Genomic DNA, 17,158 nt, shown 5'->3' with positions numbered 1-17,158 from the left:
AACTCTCAGTATCTACCCTGTCAAGTCCCCTAAGAATCTTATATGTTTCAATAAGGTTGCCTCTCATTCTTCTAAACTCCAATGAGTACAAGCCCAACCTACTCAACCTCTCCTCTTAACAAACACCTCCAAACCCAGAATCAACCTAGTGAACCTTGTCTGGACTGGCTCCAATGCCAATATATCTTTCCCTAGATAAGGGGACCAAAACTGTTCACAATATTCTAGGTGCGGTCTAACTAGTGCCTTGTATAGCTATAGCAAGACTTCCCTATTTTTATATTCCATTCCCTTTGAAATAAAGGCCAACATTCTATTTGCCTGCCCTATTACCTGCTGAACTTGAACATTAGCTTTTTGTGATTCATGCACAAGGACCCCAAATCCCTCTGTGCTGCAACTTTCTACAGGCTTTCTCCATTCAAATAATATCCAGCTCCTCTATTCTTCCTGCCAAAGTGCATAACCTCACATTTTCCCACATTATATTCCATCTGCCAAGTTTTTGCCCACTCACTTAACCTGCCTATATCCCTCTGTAGACTCTTAGTGCCATCCTCATCTCTTGCCTTCCCACCCATTTTTGTCATCCACAGACTTGGCAATAGTACTTTCACTTCCCTCATCCAAGTCATTAATACCTATTGTAAATAATTGTGGCGTCCCTGTGGCATTCCACTAGTTGCAAGTTGCCATCCTGAAAATGCCCCCCTTACCCCAGCTCTCTGTTTTCTGATAGTTAGCTAAACCTCTATCCATGCTAATTTACTACCCCCAAAACCATGGGCTCTTAACTTATTAAATAGTCTTATGTGCGGTACCTTATTGGATGTCTTTTGGAAATCCAAATATATATTACATCTACTGATTCCCCTTATCTATCCTGCTTGTTACCGTCTCAAAGAATTCTAATTAATTTGTCAGGCATGATTTCCCCTTCATGAAGCCATGCTGACTCTGCTTGATTATAAGATGCATTTCTAAATGCTCTGCTATTACATCCTTCATTTAACTCTAACATTTTCCAAATGACAGGTGTTAAACTAATTGGCCTACAGTTACTTGTTTTTTGTCTTTCTCTCTTTTTAAATGAGGGTGTTACATTGGCAGTTTTCTAATCTTCTGGGGCTATTCCAGAATCTAAGGATTCTTAGAAGATTACTACCAGTGCATTCACTATCTCTGTAGCTGCTTCCTTTACCATCCTCGGATGCAACCCATCAGGTCCAGGGGACTTCTCGGCCTTTTGCCCCATTAGTTTCTCTAGCACTTTTTCTCTAGTGACAGTTATTGTATTTATTTCCTCCCCCTTAATTATTTAGTATATTATTAGTGTCTTCTACCATGAAGACTGAAGCAAAGTATTTTTTCAACTCCTCTGCCATATCCTAGTTTTCCATTATTATTTCCCCAGCCTCATTCTCTAAGAGGCCTATGTTCACTTTGGCCTCTCTCTTCCTTTTTATATATTTAGAGAAGCACTTACTGTCCGTTTTTACATGACTTGCTAGTTTACCCTCAAAGTTTATTTTCTCCCTCATTATTTTTTCGGTCATCTTTTGCTGGTTTTTAAAACTTTCCCAATCCTCTGGCTTACCACTAATCTTTGCCACATTGTATGTCTTTTCTTTCAATTTGATACTATCCTTAACTTCCTTAGTTAACCACCTCCCTTCCTCACTGTGATATATCTTTGTTGTGAATCATGAGCTATTTTCTTAAATGTCTGCCATTGTTCATCAACCATTTTTTCTGCTAAACTCCTTTCCCAGTCCACTCCAGCCAACTCTGTCCTCATTCCTTTGTAATTACCCTTATGTAAGTTTAGCACAGTTGTTTCCAGCCCAGGTTTCTCATTCTCAAACTGAATGTTAAATTCTACCATGTTATGGTTACTGTTTCCTAGGGGATCTTTTACTCTGAGTTCATTTATTAAACCTGCCTCATTACACATTACCAGATCCAAAATAGCCTGATCCCTAGTTTGATCCATAACATATTGTTCTAAGAAACTATCCCAAACATGCTCTTTGAGCGCTCATGGCTACCTCTGCCAATTTGATTTTCCCAGTCTACATGAAGATTAAAGTCACCCATGATTAATGTACTGCCTTTTTTACATGCCCTCATTATCTCCTGATTTATTCTCTGTCCTACAGTCTTGCTACTATTAGGAAGCCTATAGACTCCTCCCATGAGTGTCTTCTCCCCCTTGTTATTTCTTACCTCCACCCAAATGGATTCTACATCTTCCAAGCCAAGATCCTTTCTTGCTATCGTACTTATTCCATCTCGCACCACCCTTCCTTCCTGCCTGTCCTTTCGAAAAGTCACATACCCCTGAATATTTAGTTCCCAGCTTTGATTTCCTTGTAACCATGTCTCCATAATGGCTATAAGCTCATACCCATTAACATCTATCTGGGCCATTAATTCATTTATATTGTTCTGAATACTACATGCATTTAAGGAAAGCGCCATTAATTTTGCCTTTTTACCATTTTTCCCCCTTTGACCCTATTGCCTGCTGTTCTTTGATGTTTGCACACTCTGTCCCTTCCTGTCACACTCTGGGTATCATTATCTAATTAGCTGCCCTGCAAAGCTGCCATGTCCTTTTGCTTTGTAAGCCTATGTATCCCCTTTCTAGAACCTTTCCCCTCTCTATTTAGTTTAAAGCCCTCTCTACAGCCCTAACTATTTGATTTGTCAGGACATTGGTCCAAGCACGGTTCAAGTGAAGCCCATCCCACCGGAACAGCTTCCTTCTACCCTAGTACTGGTGCCATTGCCCCATTAACTAAAACCCATTCCTCCCACACCAATCTCTGAGCTACGCATTTAACTCCTTGACTTTATTTACCGTTTGCCATTTGCCCGTGGCTCAGGTAGTAATCCTGAGATTATTACCTTGGGGGTTCTCCAGCCCCGAGGAGATATTTCTCAGCCTCACAGATGCACAACAAGTGATTCCAGCTACAGCTCAGGTTCCAAAACCCAGAGCTCAAGCTTCTGCAACTGGTGACACTTCTTATGGATGTGATCATCTAGGACACTTGGTGTATCCATGACTTTCCATATACCGCAGGATGTACATTCCACTGGGCCAAGCTGACTTGCCATACTGTAACTTTAAAAACAATTCATCACAAGTAGAATAACTTACCAGTCACTCACTAATTAGCTTCTTCCCCTGGAGAAGAGCAAGAGGTAGCTACTAGAGGCTGAAAAAAGGTAGAAAAATGTCGGTCGGTCACTAAACTCCACGTTATATTCTATGTGCTTAAAGCAGCACTCAGTACAGACAAAACAGCACTGAGGAAGGCCCATTTTTATACTTTTTGAAAAACAACTGATTCAAACTTCTGAAAATCAGTTTCAGCTAGCTACCTAATTAACTACCTGCAGGTACTCTCAGAGAGATTCTATACCTCTGTTTTGAGGCTGGAATGAAATTCAACTTCTCCTAACTCAAGGAGTAATTTTTAGTTAATTGCTAAATTAAAACAAAAAAAACTAGACTCTAGATGAAAAGTAACCCTTAAAATTCCCTCACTCACCAAACTCAGCAGCTCTCCATGCAATGCCACGAGAACATAAGAAATAGGAGCAGGAATAGTCCATTCAGCCCCTCAAGCCTGCTTTGCCATTCAATAAGATCACGGTTGACCTGCCCCAGGCCTCAACTACGCTTTCATGCCAGTTCCTCGTAGCTCTCAACTCCCTGATATTTCAAAAATCAGAACTCCTCTTTAAGTACTTTCAGTGATCTAAAATGTCAACATTTAAGAATAGGTCAGATTGACAGTTAAAGGAATGGAAATAAAGTTTTATGGAAATGGTAGTGACCAGACTAGGTACAATACATTAAGGCTACAGTCAAGAAGTTTCCATCCAACATTTCAGGTTTATGAAGTTTCATCAGAACTGGAAAAAGTTAGAGATGTCACAAATTTTAAGCAAGTATATAGGCTGGGAAGGTGGGGAGGGGGAGAAGGGTTAAAAAGGAAGATCTGTCATTTGTGTGGAAGGTCATGAAGATTAAATGATGAATGGGATGAAGGTGCAAGACAAAAGAATATGGTAATGTGATATGTAAAAAAAAAAAGATGATTCTAGAGGAGGTATAAATGGAAAATGCAGATTACCAACAGCTGCTGTTCAAGAATTAGAAAACACACAAAAGAAAGAAAAAAATGGGGACAGAGATTACAGTCAGAAATTTTTGAACACAATGTTGAGACGTAAGGCTGTAAGCTGCCTACTTGAATGATGAAATGCTGTTCATCAAGCATACTTTGAGCTTCAATGAGACAATGTAGCTGGCTGAGGACAGAGAGGACAGTGTGGGAGTGGGCAGAGAATTAAAATGACAGGTGACCAGAAACTTGGCATCATGCTTGAGGTCTGAGTAGAGGTGTTTCACAAAGTGGTGACCCAATCTATAGCTGGTCTCCCTCACATGGAAGAGATTCCTTTAAGGCTAATGCTGTTAATCCTTGGTGTCAGCATTTAGTTGCTTGTTTGGTAACTAAACTTTAACATTAGAAAATGGAATTTAGGCTCCAGGTTATAAACACCCTTTTTTGCATCTGTACTGAAGTGTGAATTTTCAAGTGTGTTCCACAGCACACGTACTAGATACACTACTTTTTCCGCATCAATATAAAGATAATGGTATTGAAATGGCAGTGAAAACTGCTTTGCTGCTATCTAAACGCCCTCTTGGTCATTATAGATTGCAGTCCACTGTTCTCAAATACAGATAGCAAATAATAGAAATGGACGTCATAATATCAGTCAGCAACTTGGAGAAATAGGTTAGCGTGGAGAAATGGAGGATGAGAATAGAATGAAATGTTAACTTTGCTCTAGCTTTCAGACAGTTATCAACATTTTTAGTTTTATTTCAATGTTTTACCATTTGTAGCTTTCCATTTCATATTTGCTAAATGTAGCCCTGCCTTCATATTGAGAATACCTTCCATCATGTTGTGTGGCACTACCACCGTGTGAAACAGGATAGATTTCAAACAGATCTAGCATCTCAAAACTGGGCATCCATGAGGCGCTGGGGGCCATCAGCGGCAGCAGAATTGCATACAACCACAATCTGTAACCTCATGGCTTAGCATATCCCCCACTCTACCAAAACCATCAAACTGGGGGATCAATCCTGGTTCAATGAAGAGTGCAAGGGGGCACACAACCAGAAAATGCCTCAGAGCTCTGAAGAAGGGTCATATGGACTCAAAACGTTAACTCTGTTTCTCTCTCCACAGATGCTGTCAGACCTGCTGAGATTTTCCAGCATTTTCTGTTTTTCTTTCAGATTTCCAATGTCCACAGTATTGTGCTTTTATCTTAGTGTGAGAGGACATGCCAGGAGCAGCATCAGGTATACCTAAATATAAGGTGTCAACTTGATGACATTACGACACAAGACTACTTACATGCTAACAGCAGAAGCAGCGTGCAGTAGACAGAGCTAAGCGATCCCACAACCAACATATCAGGCCAAAGCTCTGCAGTCCTTCCACATCAGTCATGAATGGTGATGGACAATTAAACAACTAACAGGAAGAGGAGCTCACAAATATCCCCATCCAGTGCAGAAGACAAGGCTAAAGCATTTATGACCATCCTCAACAACGCCCATATCCTATGAAAGAATCAAATAAGCATGTATTTTTTACTTCTCTGATGGATGTGGACATCACCGGAAAGGCCAATATTTATTGCCCATTCCTAATTGCCCTTGAGAAGGTGGTGGTGAGCTGCCTTCTTGAATTGCTGCAGTCCATGTGTTGTAGGTACACCCACAGTGATGTTAGGGGAGGGAGTTCTAGGATTTTGACCCAGCGATAGCGAAGGAATGGCGATATATTTCCAAGTCAGGACGGTGAGAGTGGCTTGGAGGGGTACTTCCAGGTGACCTTGTCCCGCTAGTTGGTGAGGTAGCAGGCTGGGAAGTGAGATGAATGGACTTTATATTTACATTACAGCGACTCTGTATTTTTCTTCAATTTGCATATTAATCAGCGTGGTGCCTGTATTTGAATAATTTACATGCTTAATTAACATGAGACACACACAAGCTTATGATTAATAATGAGCCTGAGCCACGTGTATGTGTGGTCAAGTCTGGAAGTTAACAAACATCAACAGAGAGGTGGGGTCAATAATCAAAGCAGATGGATAGTAGCATCTGAGGAACACATGACAACGGATTTAAAAAGTTATACCATCAATAACAAAACACATTAACTTCCTGTCTGGATAAGCCTCCTGGGGAAAGCAAGCTGTATATAAATACATTAATTTGTGTTTAGCTCCCCCTATTCGGTGTGGTATGATCCGGGACGGTTGTCACCAACTCCCTTACAACATGAGGGGGGGAATTGAAGTTTGTTTTAAAATGACTTTTGTTAGTCCCGGGAAAGTTATGAAAGACAGTCCTTAGTAGCTTTATATATCCTGCTTATATAGTCACATTGGGTTAGTAGGTGTTGGTGTGAGCTGTGAGGAAGAGTTCTCCAGCTCTGTCCCCCCCTCCGGTCTTGCCCGGCAGTGGGCGCGTTCTCTAAGATGGCCGAGCTGAAGCGGCGCGAGGGCCTGAGGTTCCCGGCTCGGCCCAGCCTCCCGGCCCCAGGGCCCGGGCCCGCCGCCCTGCCCCTTTCCCGGGTCAAACTCATCATGAAGAGCTGCCCCGACGTTTCCAGCATCAACCAGGACGCGCTTTTCCTGACTGCCAAGGCCACGGTGAGTGGGCAGGGGATGTGAGGGGGAGAGAGAGAGAGAAAAGGGGAGGGGGAGGAGAGAGAAGGGGAGGGGGAGGAGAGAGAAGGGGGAGGGAGAGGAGAGAGAAGGGAAGGGGGGAGAGAGGAGGCGGAGGAGATGGAGAGAGAGAAAGGAAGGGGAGAGGAGAAGGAGGGAGAGAGAGAAGGGAAGGGGAGAGGAGAAGGAGGGAGAGAGAGAAGGGAAGGGGAGAGGAGAAGGAGGGAAGGGGAGAGGAGAAGGAGGGAAGGGGAGAGGAGAAGGAGGGAAGGGGAGAGGAGAAGGAGGGAAGGGGAGAGGAGAAGGAGGGAGGGAGAGAGAGAAGGGAAGGGGAGAGGAGAAGGAGGGAGGGAGAGAGAGAAGGGAAGGGGAGAGGAGAAGGAGGGAGAGAGAGAGAAGGGAAGGGGAGAGGAGAAGGAGGGAGAGAGAGAAGGAGGGAGAGAGAGAAGGGAAGGGGAGAGGAGAAGGAGGGAGAGAGAGAAGGGAAGGGGAGAGGAGAAGGAGGGAGAGAGAGAAGGGAAGGGGAGAGGAGAAGGAGGGAGAGAGAGAAGGGAAGGGGAGAGGAGAAGGAGGGAGAGAGAGAAGGGAAGTGGAGAGAGAGAAGGGAAGGGGAGAGGAGAAGGAGGGAGAGAGAGAAGGGAAGGAGAGAGGAGAAGGAGGGAGAGAGAGAAGGGAAGGGGAGAGGAGAAGGAGGGAGAGAGAGGAGAAGGAGGGAGAGAGAGGAGAAGGAGGGAGAGAGAGGAGAAGGAGGGAGAGAGAGGAGAAGGAGGGAGAGAGAGGAGAAGGAGGGAGAGAGAGGAGAAGGAGGGAGAGAGAGGAGAAGGAGGGAGAGAGAGGAGAAGGAGGGAGAGAGAGGAGAAGGAGGGAGAGAGAGGAGAAGGAGGGAGAGAGAGGAGAAGGAGGGAGAGAGAGGAGAAGGAGGGAGAGAGAGGAGAAGGAGGGAGAGAGAGGAGAAGGAGGGAGAGAGAGGAGAAGGAGGGAGAGAGAGGAGAGGGAGGGAAGGGGAGAGGAGAGGGAGAGAGGGAAGGGGAGAGGAGAGGGAGAGAGGGAAGGGGGGAGGAGAGGGAGAGAGGGAAGGGGAGAGGAGAGGGAGAGAGGGAAGGGGAGAGGAGAGGGAGAGAGGGAAGGGGGGAGGAGAGGGAGAGAGGGAAGGGGGGAGGAGAGGGAGAGAGGGAAGGGGGGAGGAGAGGGAGAGAGGGAAGGGGGGAGGGAGAGAGAGAGGGAAGGGGGGAGGGAGAGAGAGAAGGAGGGAGAGAGGGAAGGGAAGGGGAGAGGAGAAGGAGGGAGAGAGGGAAGGGAAGGGAGAGAGGAGAAGGAGGGAGAGAGAGAAGGGAAGGGGAGAGGAGAAGGAGGGAGAGAGAGAAGGGAAGGGGAGAGGAGAAGGAGGGAGAGAGAGAAGGGAAGGGGAGAGGAGAAGGAGGGAGAGAGAGAAGGGAAGGGGAGAGGAGAAGGAGGGAGAGAGAGAAGGGAAGGGGAGAGGAGAAGGAGGGAGAGAGAGAAGGGAAGGGGAGAGGAGAAGGAGGGAGAGAGAGAAGGGAAGGGGAGAGGAGAAGGAGGGAGAGAGAGAAGGGAGGGGGAGAGAGAGAAGGGAGGGGGAGAGAGAGGAGAAGGAGGGAGAGAGAGAAGGGAAGGGGAGAGAGAGAAGGAGGGAGAGGAGAAGGAGGGAGAGGAGAAGGAGGGAGAGGAGAAGGAGGGAGAGGAGAAGGAGGGAGAGGAGAAGGAGGGAGAGGAGAAGGAGGGAGAGGAGAAGGAGGGAGAGGAGAAGGAGGGAGAGGAGAAGGAGGGAGAGGAGAAGGAGAGAGAGGAGAAGGAGAGAGAGAGAAGGGAAGGGGAGAAGGAGAGAGAGAGAAGGGAAGGGGAGAGGAGAGGGAGAGAGGGAAGGGGGGAGGAGGAGAAAGAAGGGAAGTGGAGGGGTGGGGAGGAGATGCTAGGGGTGGCAATGTGAGTTGGGGGAATGTAGCGGACTGGGGCAGGGGATTAAGGGGGAAGCGGGGGAAGTGAGTGGGGGGAATATGGGAGTGAAGCAGGGCGAGTGGTGAAATGAAGGGTGGTGCGGGAATGGGGGGAGGGGGTAGGTGGGGGATGTGGGTGTGGAGGAATGTGGGGGGGATGGGGAATGGGGAATTGAAGGGTGGAGGTGGGAGCAGGGTATTGGGGTGGGAAGGGAATGATGGGGCGAGCGAGTGGAGTGGGGGAAATAGACATGGGGAGTTAGGGAGAAAGGGGTAATGATGGGGCAGGGAGGGAAATGGGTGAGTGAGTGGGAAGGTGGGGAGTGGAGGCAGAATATCAGCTGTGATCAGATTGAATGATAATTCAAGCTCAAGGCACAATGTGGTCTACTCTGGAAACTGGTCAGGCTATTTGCAAATTTGCACACTAAGTGGAGCAAATCTCACGCAGTTGGGGAACTGCATTATGCTGGCTTCTCTGTCACAGCTGTCAAAAATACAAGCACAAACTGCGAAGCGGGGTGAATCATAGTCGTAGAGTCATAGAGGTCTACAGCACTCGGTCCCTTGAGTCTGTGCTGGTCAAACAAGTACCTAACTGTTCCAATCCCATTTTCCAGCACAAGCCCATAGCCTTGTATGCCATGTTATGAGTGTTTCTGCCTCTACCACCCTTTCAGACAGAGTTCCAAGTTCCCACCATCCTCTTGTTGGAAAAATTCTTCCTCACATCCCCTCTAAACCTATTGTCCTTTACCTTAAATCTATGCCCCTGGGTTAGTGATCCCTCCACCAAGGGGAAAAGTTCCTTCCTCTCTACCCTATCTAGGCCCCTCATAATTTTATATACTTCAATCATGTCCCCGCTCAATCTCCTCTGCTCCAGGGAAAATAAACCCAGTCTATCCAATCTCTCCTCATAACTAAAACTCTCCAGCCCAGGCAACATCCTGGTAAATCTCCTCTGCATTCTCTGTAGTGCAATCACATCCTTCCTATAATGTGGATTCCAGAACTGCACACAATACTCTAGCTGTGGCCTAACCAGCTCCCTCCTCCACCCTTCAATTCCCCACATCCCCCACCTCCATATTCCTCCATCCCCACATCCCCCACCCCCATATTCCTCCATCCCCACATTCCCCACCTACCCCCTCCCCCCATTCCCGCACCACCCTTCCAGCATAACCTCCCTGCTCTTATATTCTATGCCTTGGCAAATAAAGGCAAGTATCTCATAGGTTATTTTAACCACCTTATCTACCTGTCCCGCTACCTTAAGGGACCAGCAAACATGCACACCATGGTCTCTCTGATCCTCGGTACTTCCCAGGGTCCTATCAGTCATTGTGTATTCCCGTGCCTTGTTTGTCCTACCTAAGAACATCACCTCACACTTATCCGGGTTAAATTCCATTTGCCACTGATCAGCTTATTTGACCAGCCCGTCTATATCTTCCTGTAATCTAAGGCTGTCCTCACTATTTACCACACTGCCAATTTTCGTGTCATCCGCGAACTTACTGATCAACCCTCCTACATTCAAGTCTAAATCGTTTATATGTACCACAAACAGCAAGGGACCCAACACTGATCCCTGTGGGACCCCAGTGGACACAAAAACACCCCCTCGACCATCACCCTTTGCTTCCTGCCACTCAGCCAATTCTGGATCCAATTTGCCAAATTGCCTTGGATCCCATGGGCTCTTACCTTTGTTATCAGTCTCCCATGTGGGACCTTATCAAAAGCCTTGCTAAAGTCCAAGTAGATTACATCAAATGCATTGCCTTCATCCACACACCTGGTCACCTCTTCGAAAAGTTCAATCAAATAGGTCGGACATGACCTCCTCTTAACAAAACCATGCTGATTGTCCTTGATTAATCCCTGCCTCTCCAAGTGTAGATTAATTCTGTCCCTCAGAATTGCTTCCAATAGTTTCCCCACCAGTGAGGTTAGATTGACTAGCCTGTAGTTCCCTGGTTTATCCCTTCCTCCCTTCTTGAATAACGGTACCACATTGGCTGTCCTCGAGTCCTCTGGCACCTCTCCTGTGGCCAGAGAGGTATTGAAAATTATTGCCAGCACCCCTGCTATCTCCTCCCTTGCCTCACTCAACAGCCTGAGATACATTTCATCCAGGCCTGGAGATTTATCTACTTTTAAGCCTGCCAGACCACTTAGAACTTCCTCCATTTCCATGCTAATTTCTTTAATTACATCATAGTCTTTCTGCCTCATTTCCATACCCACGTCGTCCCTCTCACTTGTGAACACTGACACAAAATATTCATTTAGAACCCTACTTACGTCTTCCGGCTCCACACACAAATTACCACTTTGGTCCTTAATGGGCCCTACTCTACTACTCTTACTCTTAATGTACTTGTAAAATAACTTTGGATTTTCCTTTATTTTACCTGCAAATGCTTTTTCATGCCCCCTTTTTGCTCTCCTGGTTTCCTTTTTTTTAAGTTCCTCCCTACACATTCTGCACTCCTCGGGCTTCTGCTGTTTTGAGCCCTCAGTATTTGCCATAAGCCTCCCTTTTTCTCTTTATTCAATCCTGTCTATCCCTTGACATCCAGGGCTCCTTGAATTTGTTGGTCCCACCCTTTGTCTTTACTGGAATATGTTGGCCTGTACTTTCCCTATTTCCTTCTTGAATGAGTCCCACTGCTCTGACACATTTACGTAAAAGTAGCTGCTCCCAGTCCACTCTGGCCAAATCATATCCGATCTTATTAAAATCAGCCTTCCCCCAAATTAGAATTCTGATTTCTGGCTCATCTTTGTCCTTTTCCATAATTCCGTTAGATTCAAGGTTGTTATGATCACTATCTGCAAAATGTTCCCCCACTGATACCTCTACCACTTGCCTGGCTTCATTCCTTAAAACTAAGTCCAAGACCGCCCCTCTCTTGTAGGACCTTGTAAGCTCCACTGAATGTGTTTTAAGAATTCTGCTCCCTCTAAACCTATCACACTTTGACTAACCCAGTTAATGTTGGAGAAATTGAAATCCCCCACTGTTACTACCCTGTTATTTTTACACTTCTCTCAAATTTGTCCACATATCTGCTCTTCTATTTCTGTGTTTGGGGGCCTATAGTATACTCCCAGCAATGTGATTGTTCCTTTTTTGTTTTTCACTTCTACTACATGGCTTCATTTGAGGAGCCTTCTAAGATGTCATCCCTCCTTACTGCTGTAACTGATTCCTTGATCAATATTGCGATACACCCTCCTCTTTTACATCCTTCCCTGCCTCGACTTAAGACTCTATATCCTGGAATATTGAGCTGCCAATCCTGCCCCTCTCAACCATGTCTCTGACAGCAATGACATCATACTTCCATGAATTAATTTGTGCCCTCAACTCATCTGCCTTATTTGTCAGACTCCTTGCGTTACAATAAATACCATCCAACCTTGCCAAACTCCCTTGTGCCTTAACTGGCCTATAATTTCTATGCCTTCCAGACCCACTTGCTCTCTCTTCTAATTTTGGCTGTGCATCTCCCCCTGCTGAACCTCCTGTCAGGATCCCATTCCCCTGCCAAGTTAGTCTGCAGTATCCCGATCTCGGCAGCCGACAGGTGGGTTTCCCACCAGCAGGAAAACATGCAAATTTAATTATGATGTCTTTTTGAACGACAACAGGCTAGTTACCGAGGACTCTGCATTTTCCTGACACTTGTATGTGCTGAAAAGAACCTGTGTTCTAATGTACCCCAGTCGGAACATCTGTTGCATATGAAGCTTTTTTTGTGATTGCATTTCAGGAATTATTTGTGCAGCATCTCGCCACATGCGCCTACAAAAGCAGCAGTTCAGAAAAAAAGGAACTAACCTACAATGAACTGGCTGACTGTGTGGAGAACTCTGAAACATTCCAGTTTCTCGCTGGTGTGTATATCCCACTAACTATTCTGTGAAAATTAAAGTGCCCCTTTTCACTGAGAAACCAAGCTGAAGGTTCATGGCGCACAATGCATAACATCATCAATGTAGAAAACCTTATACAACATCCTCCATTTTGACTTTTAAAAAGAATGCAGTACTGAGGAATGCAACAAATTATAGGAAATTAATAAACTTGCAGAATAAGCAAATAATTGGCAGTTGAAGTTCAACGCCAGATAAATCTGACACAGTACATTTCGGCAGGAAGAAAAGCGAGATCACTTACTTAGAAGGTGCAAGTCTAGGTCGGGTAGAGGAACAAAGGGATCCTGGAGTACACATACATCACGGGTTAGCAAGATCTTAATGAAAGCAAACAAAGCACGAGGCTTTATTTGTATAAACGTAGTAAAGTAGGCAAGTTATGCTAAACCTTTATTGAACCTTAAGATAAAAACAAAAAAACTGCAGATGCTGGAAATCCAAAACAAAAACAGAATTACCTGGAAAAACTCAGCAGGTCTGGCAGCATCGGCGGAGAAGAAAAGAGTTGACGTTTCGAGTCCTCATGACCCTTCGACAGAACTTGAGTTCGAGTCCAGGAAAGAGCTGAAATATAAGCTGGTTTAAGGTGTGTGTGTGGGGGGCGGAGAGATAGAGAGACAGAGAGGTGGAGGGGGTTGGTGTGGTTGTAGCGACAAACAAGCAGTGATAGAAGCAGATCATCAAAAGATGTCAACAACAATAGTACAATAGAACACATAGGTGTTAAAGTTAAAGTTGGTGATATTATCTAAACGAATGTGCTAATTAAGAATGGATGGTAGGGCACTCAAGGTATAGCTCTAGTGGGTTTTTTTTTTTATTTTATATAATGGAAATAGGTGGGAAAAGGAAAATCTTTATAATTTATTGGGAAAAAAAAGAAGGGGGAAACAGAAAGGGGGTGGGGATGGGGGAGGGGACTCACGACCTAAAGTTGTTGAATTCAATATTCAGTCCGGAAGGCTGTAAAGTCCCTAGTCGGAAGATGAGGTGTTGTTCCTCCAGTTTGCGTTGGGCTTCACTGGAACAATGCAGCAAGCCAAGGACAGACATGTGGGCAAGAGAGCAGGGTGGAGTGTTAAAATGGCAAGCGACAGGGAGGTTTGGGTCATTCTTGCGGACAGACCGCAGGTGTTCTGCAAAGCGGTCGCCCAGTTTACGTTTGGTCTCTCCAATGTAGAGGAGACCACATTGGGAGCAACGAATGCAGTAGACTAAGTTGGGGGAAATGCAAGTGAAATGCTGCTTCACTTGAAAGGAGTGTTTGGGTCCTTGGACGGTGAGGAGAGAGGAAGTGAAGGGGCAGGTGTTGCATCTTTTGCGTGGGCAAGGGGTTGTGCCATAGGAGGGGGTTGAGGAGTAGGGGGTGATGGAGGAGTGGACCAGGGTGTCCCGGAGGGAGCGATCCCTACGGAATGCCGATAAGGGGGGTGAAGGGAAGATGTGTTTGGTAGTGGCATCATGCTGGAGTTGGCGGAAATGGCGGAGGATGATCCTTTGAATGCGGAGGCTGGTGGGGTGATAAGTGAGGACAAGGGGGACCCTATCATGTTTCTGGGAGGGAGGAGAAGGAGTGAGGGCGGATGCGCGGGAGGTGGGCCGGACACGGTTGAGGGCCCTGTCAACGACCGTGGGTGGAAAACCTCGGTTAAGGAAGAAGGAGGACATGTCAGAGGAACTGTTTTTGAATGTAGCATCATCGGAACAGATGCGACGGAGGCGAAGGAACTGAGAGAATGGGATGGAGTCCTTACAGGAAGTGGGGTGTGAGGAGCTGTAGTCGAGATAGCTGTGGGTGTCGGTGGGTTTGTAATGGATATTGGTGGACAGTCTATCACCAGAGATTGAGACAGAGAGGTCAAGGAAGGGAAGGGAAGTGTCAGAGATGGACCACGTGAAAATGATGGAGGGGTGGAGATTGGAAGCAAAATTAATAAATTTTTCCAAGTCCTGACGAGAGCATGAAGCAGCACCAAAGTAATCATCGATGTACCGGAGAAAGAGTTGTGGAAGGGGGCCGGAGTAGGACTGCAACAAGGAATGTTCCACATACCCCATAAAGAGACAGGCATAGCTGGGGCCCATGCGGGTACCCATAGCCACACCTTTTATTTGGAGGAAGTGAGAGGAGTTGAAGGAGAAATTGTTCAGCGTGAGAACAAGTTCAGCCAGACGGAGGAGAGTAGTGGTGGATGGGGATTGTTCGGGCCTCTGTTCGAGGAAGAAGCTAAGGGCCCTCAGACCATCCTGGTGGGGGATGGAGGTGTAGAGGGATTGGACGTCCATGGTGAAGAGGAAGCGGTAGGGGCCAGGGAACTGGAAATTGTTGATGTGACGTAAGGTGTCAGAGGAATCACGGATGTAGGTGGGAAGGGACTGGACAAGGGGAGAGAGAAGGGAGTCAAGATAACGAGAAATGAGTTCTGTGGGGCAGGAGCAAGCTGAGACGATCGGTCTACCGATCTGTCTCTCTATCTCTCCGCCCCCCACACACACACCTTAAACCAGCTTATATTTCAGCTCTTTCCTGGACTCGAACTCAAGTTCTGTCGAAGGGTCATGAGGACTCGAAACGTCAACTCTTTTCTTCTCCGCCGATGCTGCCAGACCTGCTGAGTTTTTCCAGGTAATTCTGTTTTTGTTCTTTATTGAACCTTGGTTAGACCACACCAAGAGTAGTGTGTGTGGTTTTGGTGGTCATATGACAAGAAGGTTAAAGAAGCAATAGAGAGGAGGCAGAGAAAATTTACAAGGATGATACCAAAAATGTGTGGGTATACATATCAGGAAAGGATTGACAGGCTGGGTCTGTTTTACTCTTTTTAAAAAAGGAAGACTTGAGGGGGTGACCTGATTTTAAGGACCTATTACGAAAGATTTTGATGGAGGGGATATGGAGCAAACGTTTCCTCTTGTGGGGAAGAACATAACCAGAGGCCGTCAATATAAGTTAGTCAAATAGGAAATTCAGAAGAAACCTCTGAAATGGAACTGAGTTACCTATCTTCCTGGGGTTGGTTACCATGGCTTCAGAGTGGCAAATGGCTCACTGGTTTAGGCCAATTCACGTTGCTGATTTTAGGGCACAACTGTTTCCACTGTGTTTGAACCATTTAGAATTGCTGGACACAGCATAAATTCCTCTGCATATTGCTATAAGTGGAAAGTTCATTTCATCCATTAATATGCAGACAAAGAGATTATCACCAGATCATCTTGACTTCAGACTGCTAGTGTAAGGCTGTGCTTTAAACAGTGATTTTCAGGATGTGGGCAATGCTTGGAAAGGCTGCATTTCTTGCCCATCCCTCAAAGGCTTGGTGATTGTTTTTACAGCTGAGTGGATTGTTGCTCAAGAGTCAGCCACCAAAGTGTGACACTGGAGTCACATGTAGACCCATATGGTTATGGTTGGCAGGTTCCTTTCCATGAAAATTATTAGTGAACAAGTTTGGTTTTATTTTACAGTTCAGCCTTCATGGCTGCTTTTTTTTCTTCATTGAAGTCAATGAAAAGAATAAGCAGGAGAGTGTAAAATGAGTTGTCAATCACCAGTTTTGCATTGCTGCCCAAGGCTCGTTTCAGCCCTCGTACTGATACAAAGTATCACTATTATCTCAGAACTTGACTGAGTAATTTAAAGTACATCTGCTTTAACAATGCAGTAATATTGTTATAGATATCTTGCCAAAAAAGATTTTGGCAAGCGAATACCTCAAGATGCTCGAGGAGGAGAAAGAAGGAGGTGGTGATGGAGAAGGTGATAATGACGAAAATGACGAGGACGATGATGAGGAGGACGATGATGAGGATGAAGCAGAAAACGAGTCCTAAAGGAAGCTAGAAAGTGCCTTTTCACTGTACCAGCATCTTGCTGACGATTGTCCGAAGGCTGCAGTAGAGAGCAAGAGGAAAATGCAATACCTAAAACTATTGTGTATTTGGGATAAGTCAGCACAAACCTACATATGTACAACTTGTAAATTCCATAATATAAACAACTGTGAAGAACTGAACAATGATCAAATAGGAAATCTGTAGTTAGTGTTAACAGTTCCTTCAGTTCAATGATAGGAAACTGCTGATTTTTTTGAAAAGCAATAGATCAGTTTTTTTTTCTTTCCTGGTTGTGTTATTGGTAAATAACAGAACAAACTTGGTATAATATTGTGTATATATGTGAAATATACTTTTGTATGTTTGGAAATTAAAGAGAAAAATATGTTCCTCGTCTGAGTTCATTTAATTACCATAAAAGTGAGTTTGAGAATGTGTGTTATTTGTTATCAGAAATATGTTCAACTTGAAAGCTTCTAATTTTAAGTAGGGTAAATTCAGCCTTCCACAGTGGAGAGGTGCAGTTAGAGGGTGAGATCTATGAACTATTCAACATCACTCACAATTTGCTTTCAAATGAAGAAATATTTACAAACTCCAGGGCACATGTTCAGAAGTCGCACTAAGCCTGCCCCCAG

The 17,158-nt window shown here is 45.4% G+C and overlaps 1 protein-coding gene across 1 annotated transcript; it reads left to right on the top strand.

Moving 5' to 3' along the window:
- The first annotated feature begins 6,565 nt into the window (after nt 1-6,565).
- chrac1 (chromatin accessibility complex subunit 1) lies at nt 6,566-16,907 on the top strand. The gene is made up of 3 exons (XM_041190251.1): nt 6,566-6,762; nt 12,518-12,641; nt 16,363-16,907. Exons 1-3 carry the CDS (start codon nt 6,589-6,591, stop codon nt 16,515-16,517), a joined length of 453 nt encoding a protein of 150 aa, XP_041046185.1. The 5' UTR covers nt 6,566-6,588; the 3' UTR covers nt 16,518-16,907.
- The last annotated feature ends 251 nt before the right edge of the window (nt 16,908-17,158 follow it).

This window comes from Carcharodon carcharias, chromosome 6 (genome assembly GCF_017639515.1).
Source record: "Carcharodon carcharias isolate sCarCar2 chromosome 6, sCarCar2.pri, whole genome shotgun sequence".
Taxonomy (NCBI): Eukaryota; Metazoa; Chordata; class Chondrichthyes; order Lamniformes; family Lamnidae; genus Carcharodon; species Carcharodon carcharias.
This window is presented reverse-complemented; position numbering and strand designations above follow the sequence as displayed.

Excerpts from the sequence above, each read along its gene's own strand:
- chrac1 (XM_041190251.1), top strand. The coding sequence starts at position 6,589 with ATGGCCGAGCTGAAGCGGCGCGAGGGCCTGAGGTTCCCGGCTCGGCCC. Across the intron at positions 6,763-12,517 it reads TCCTGACTGCCAAGGCCACG|GAATTATTTGTGCAGCATCT; the intron begins GTGAGTGGGCAG and ends ATTGCATTTCAG. Across the intron at positions 12,642-16,362 it reads AACATTCCAGTTTCTCGCTG|ATATCTTGCCAAAAAAGATT; the intron begins GTGTGTATATCC and ends ATATTGTTATAG.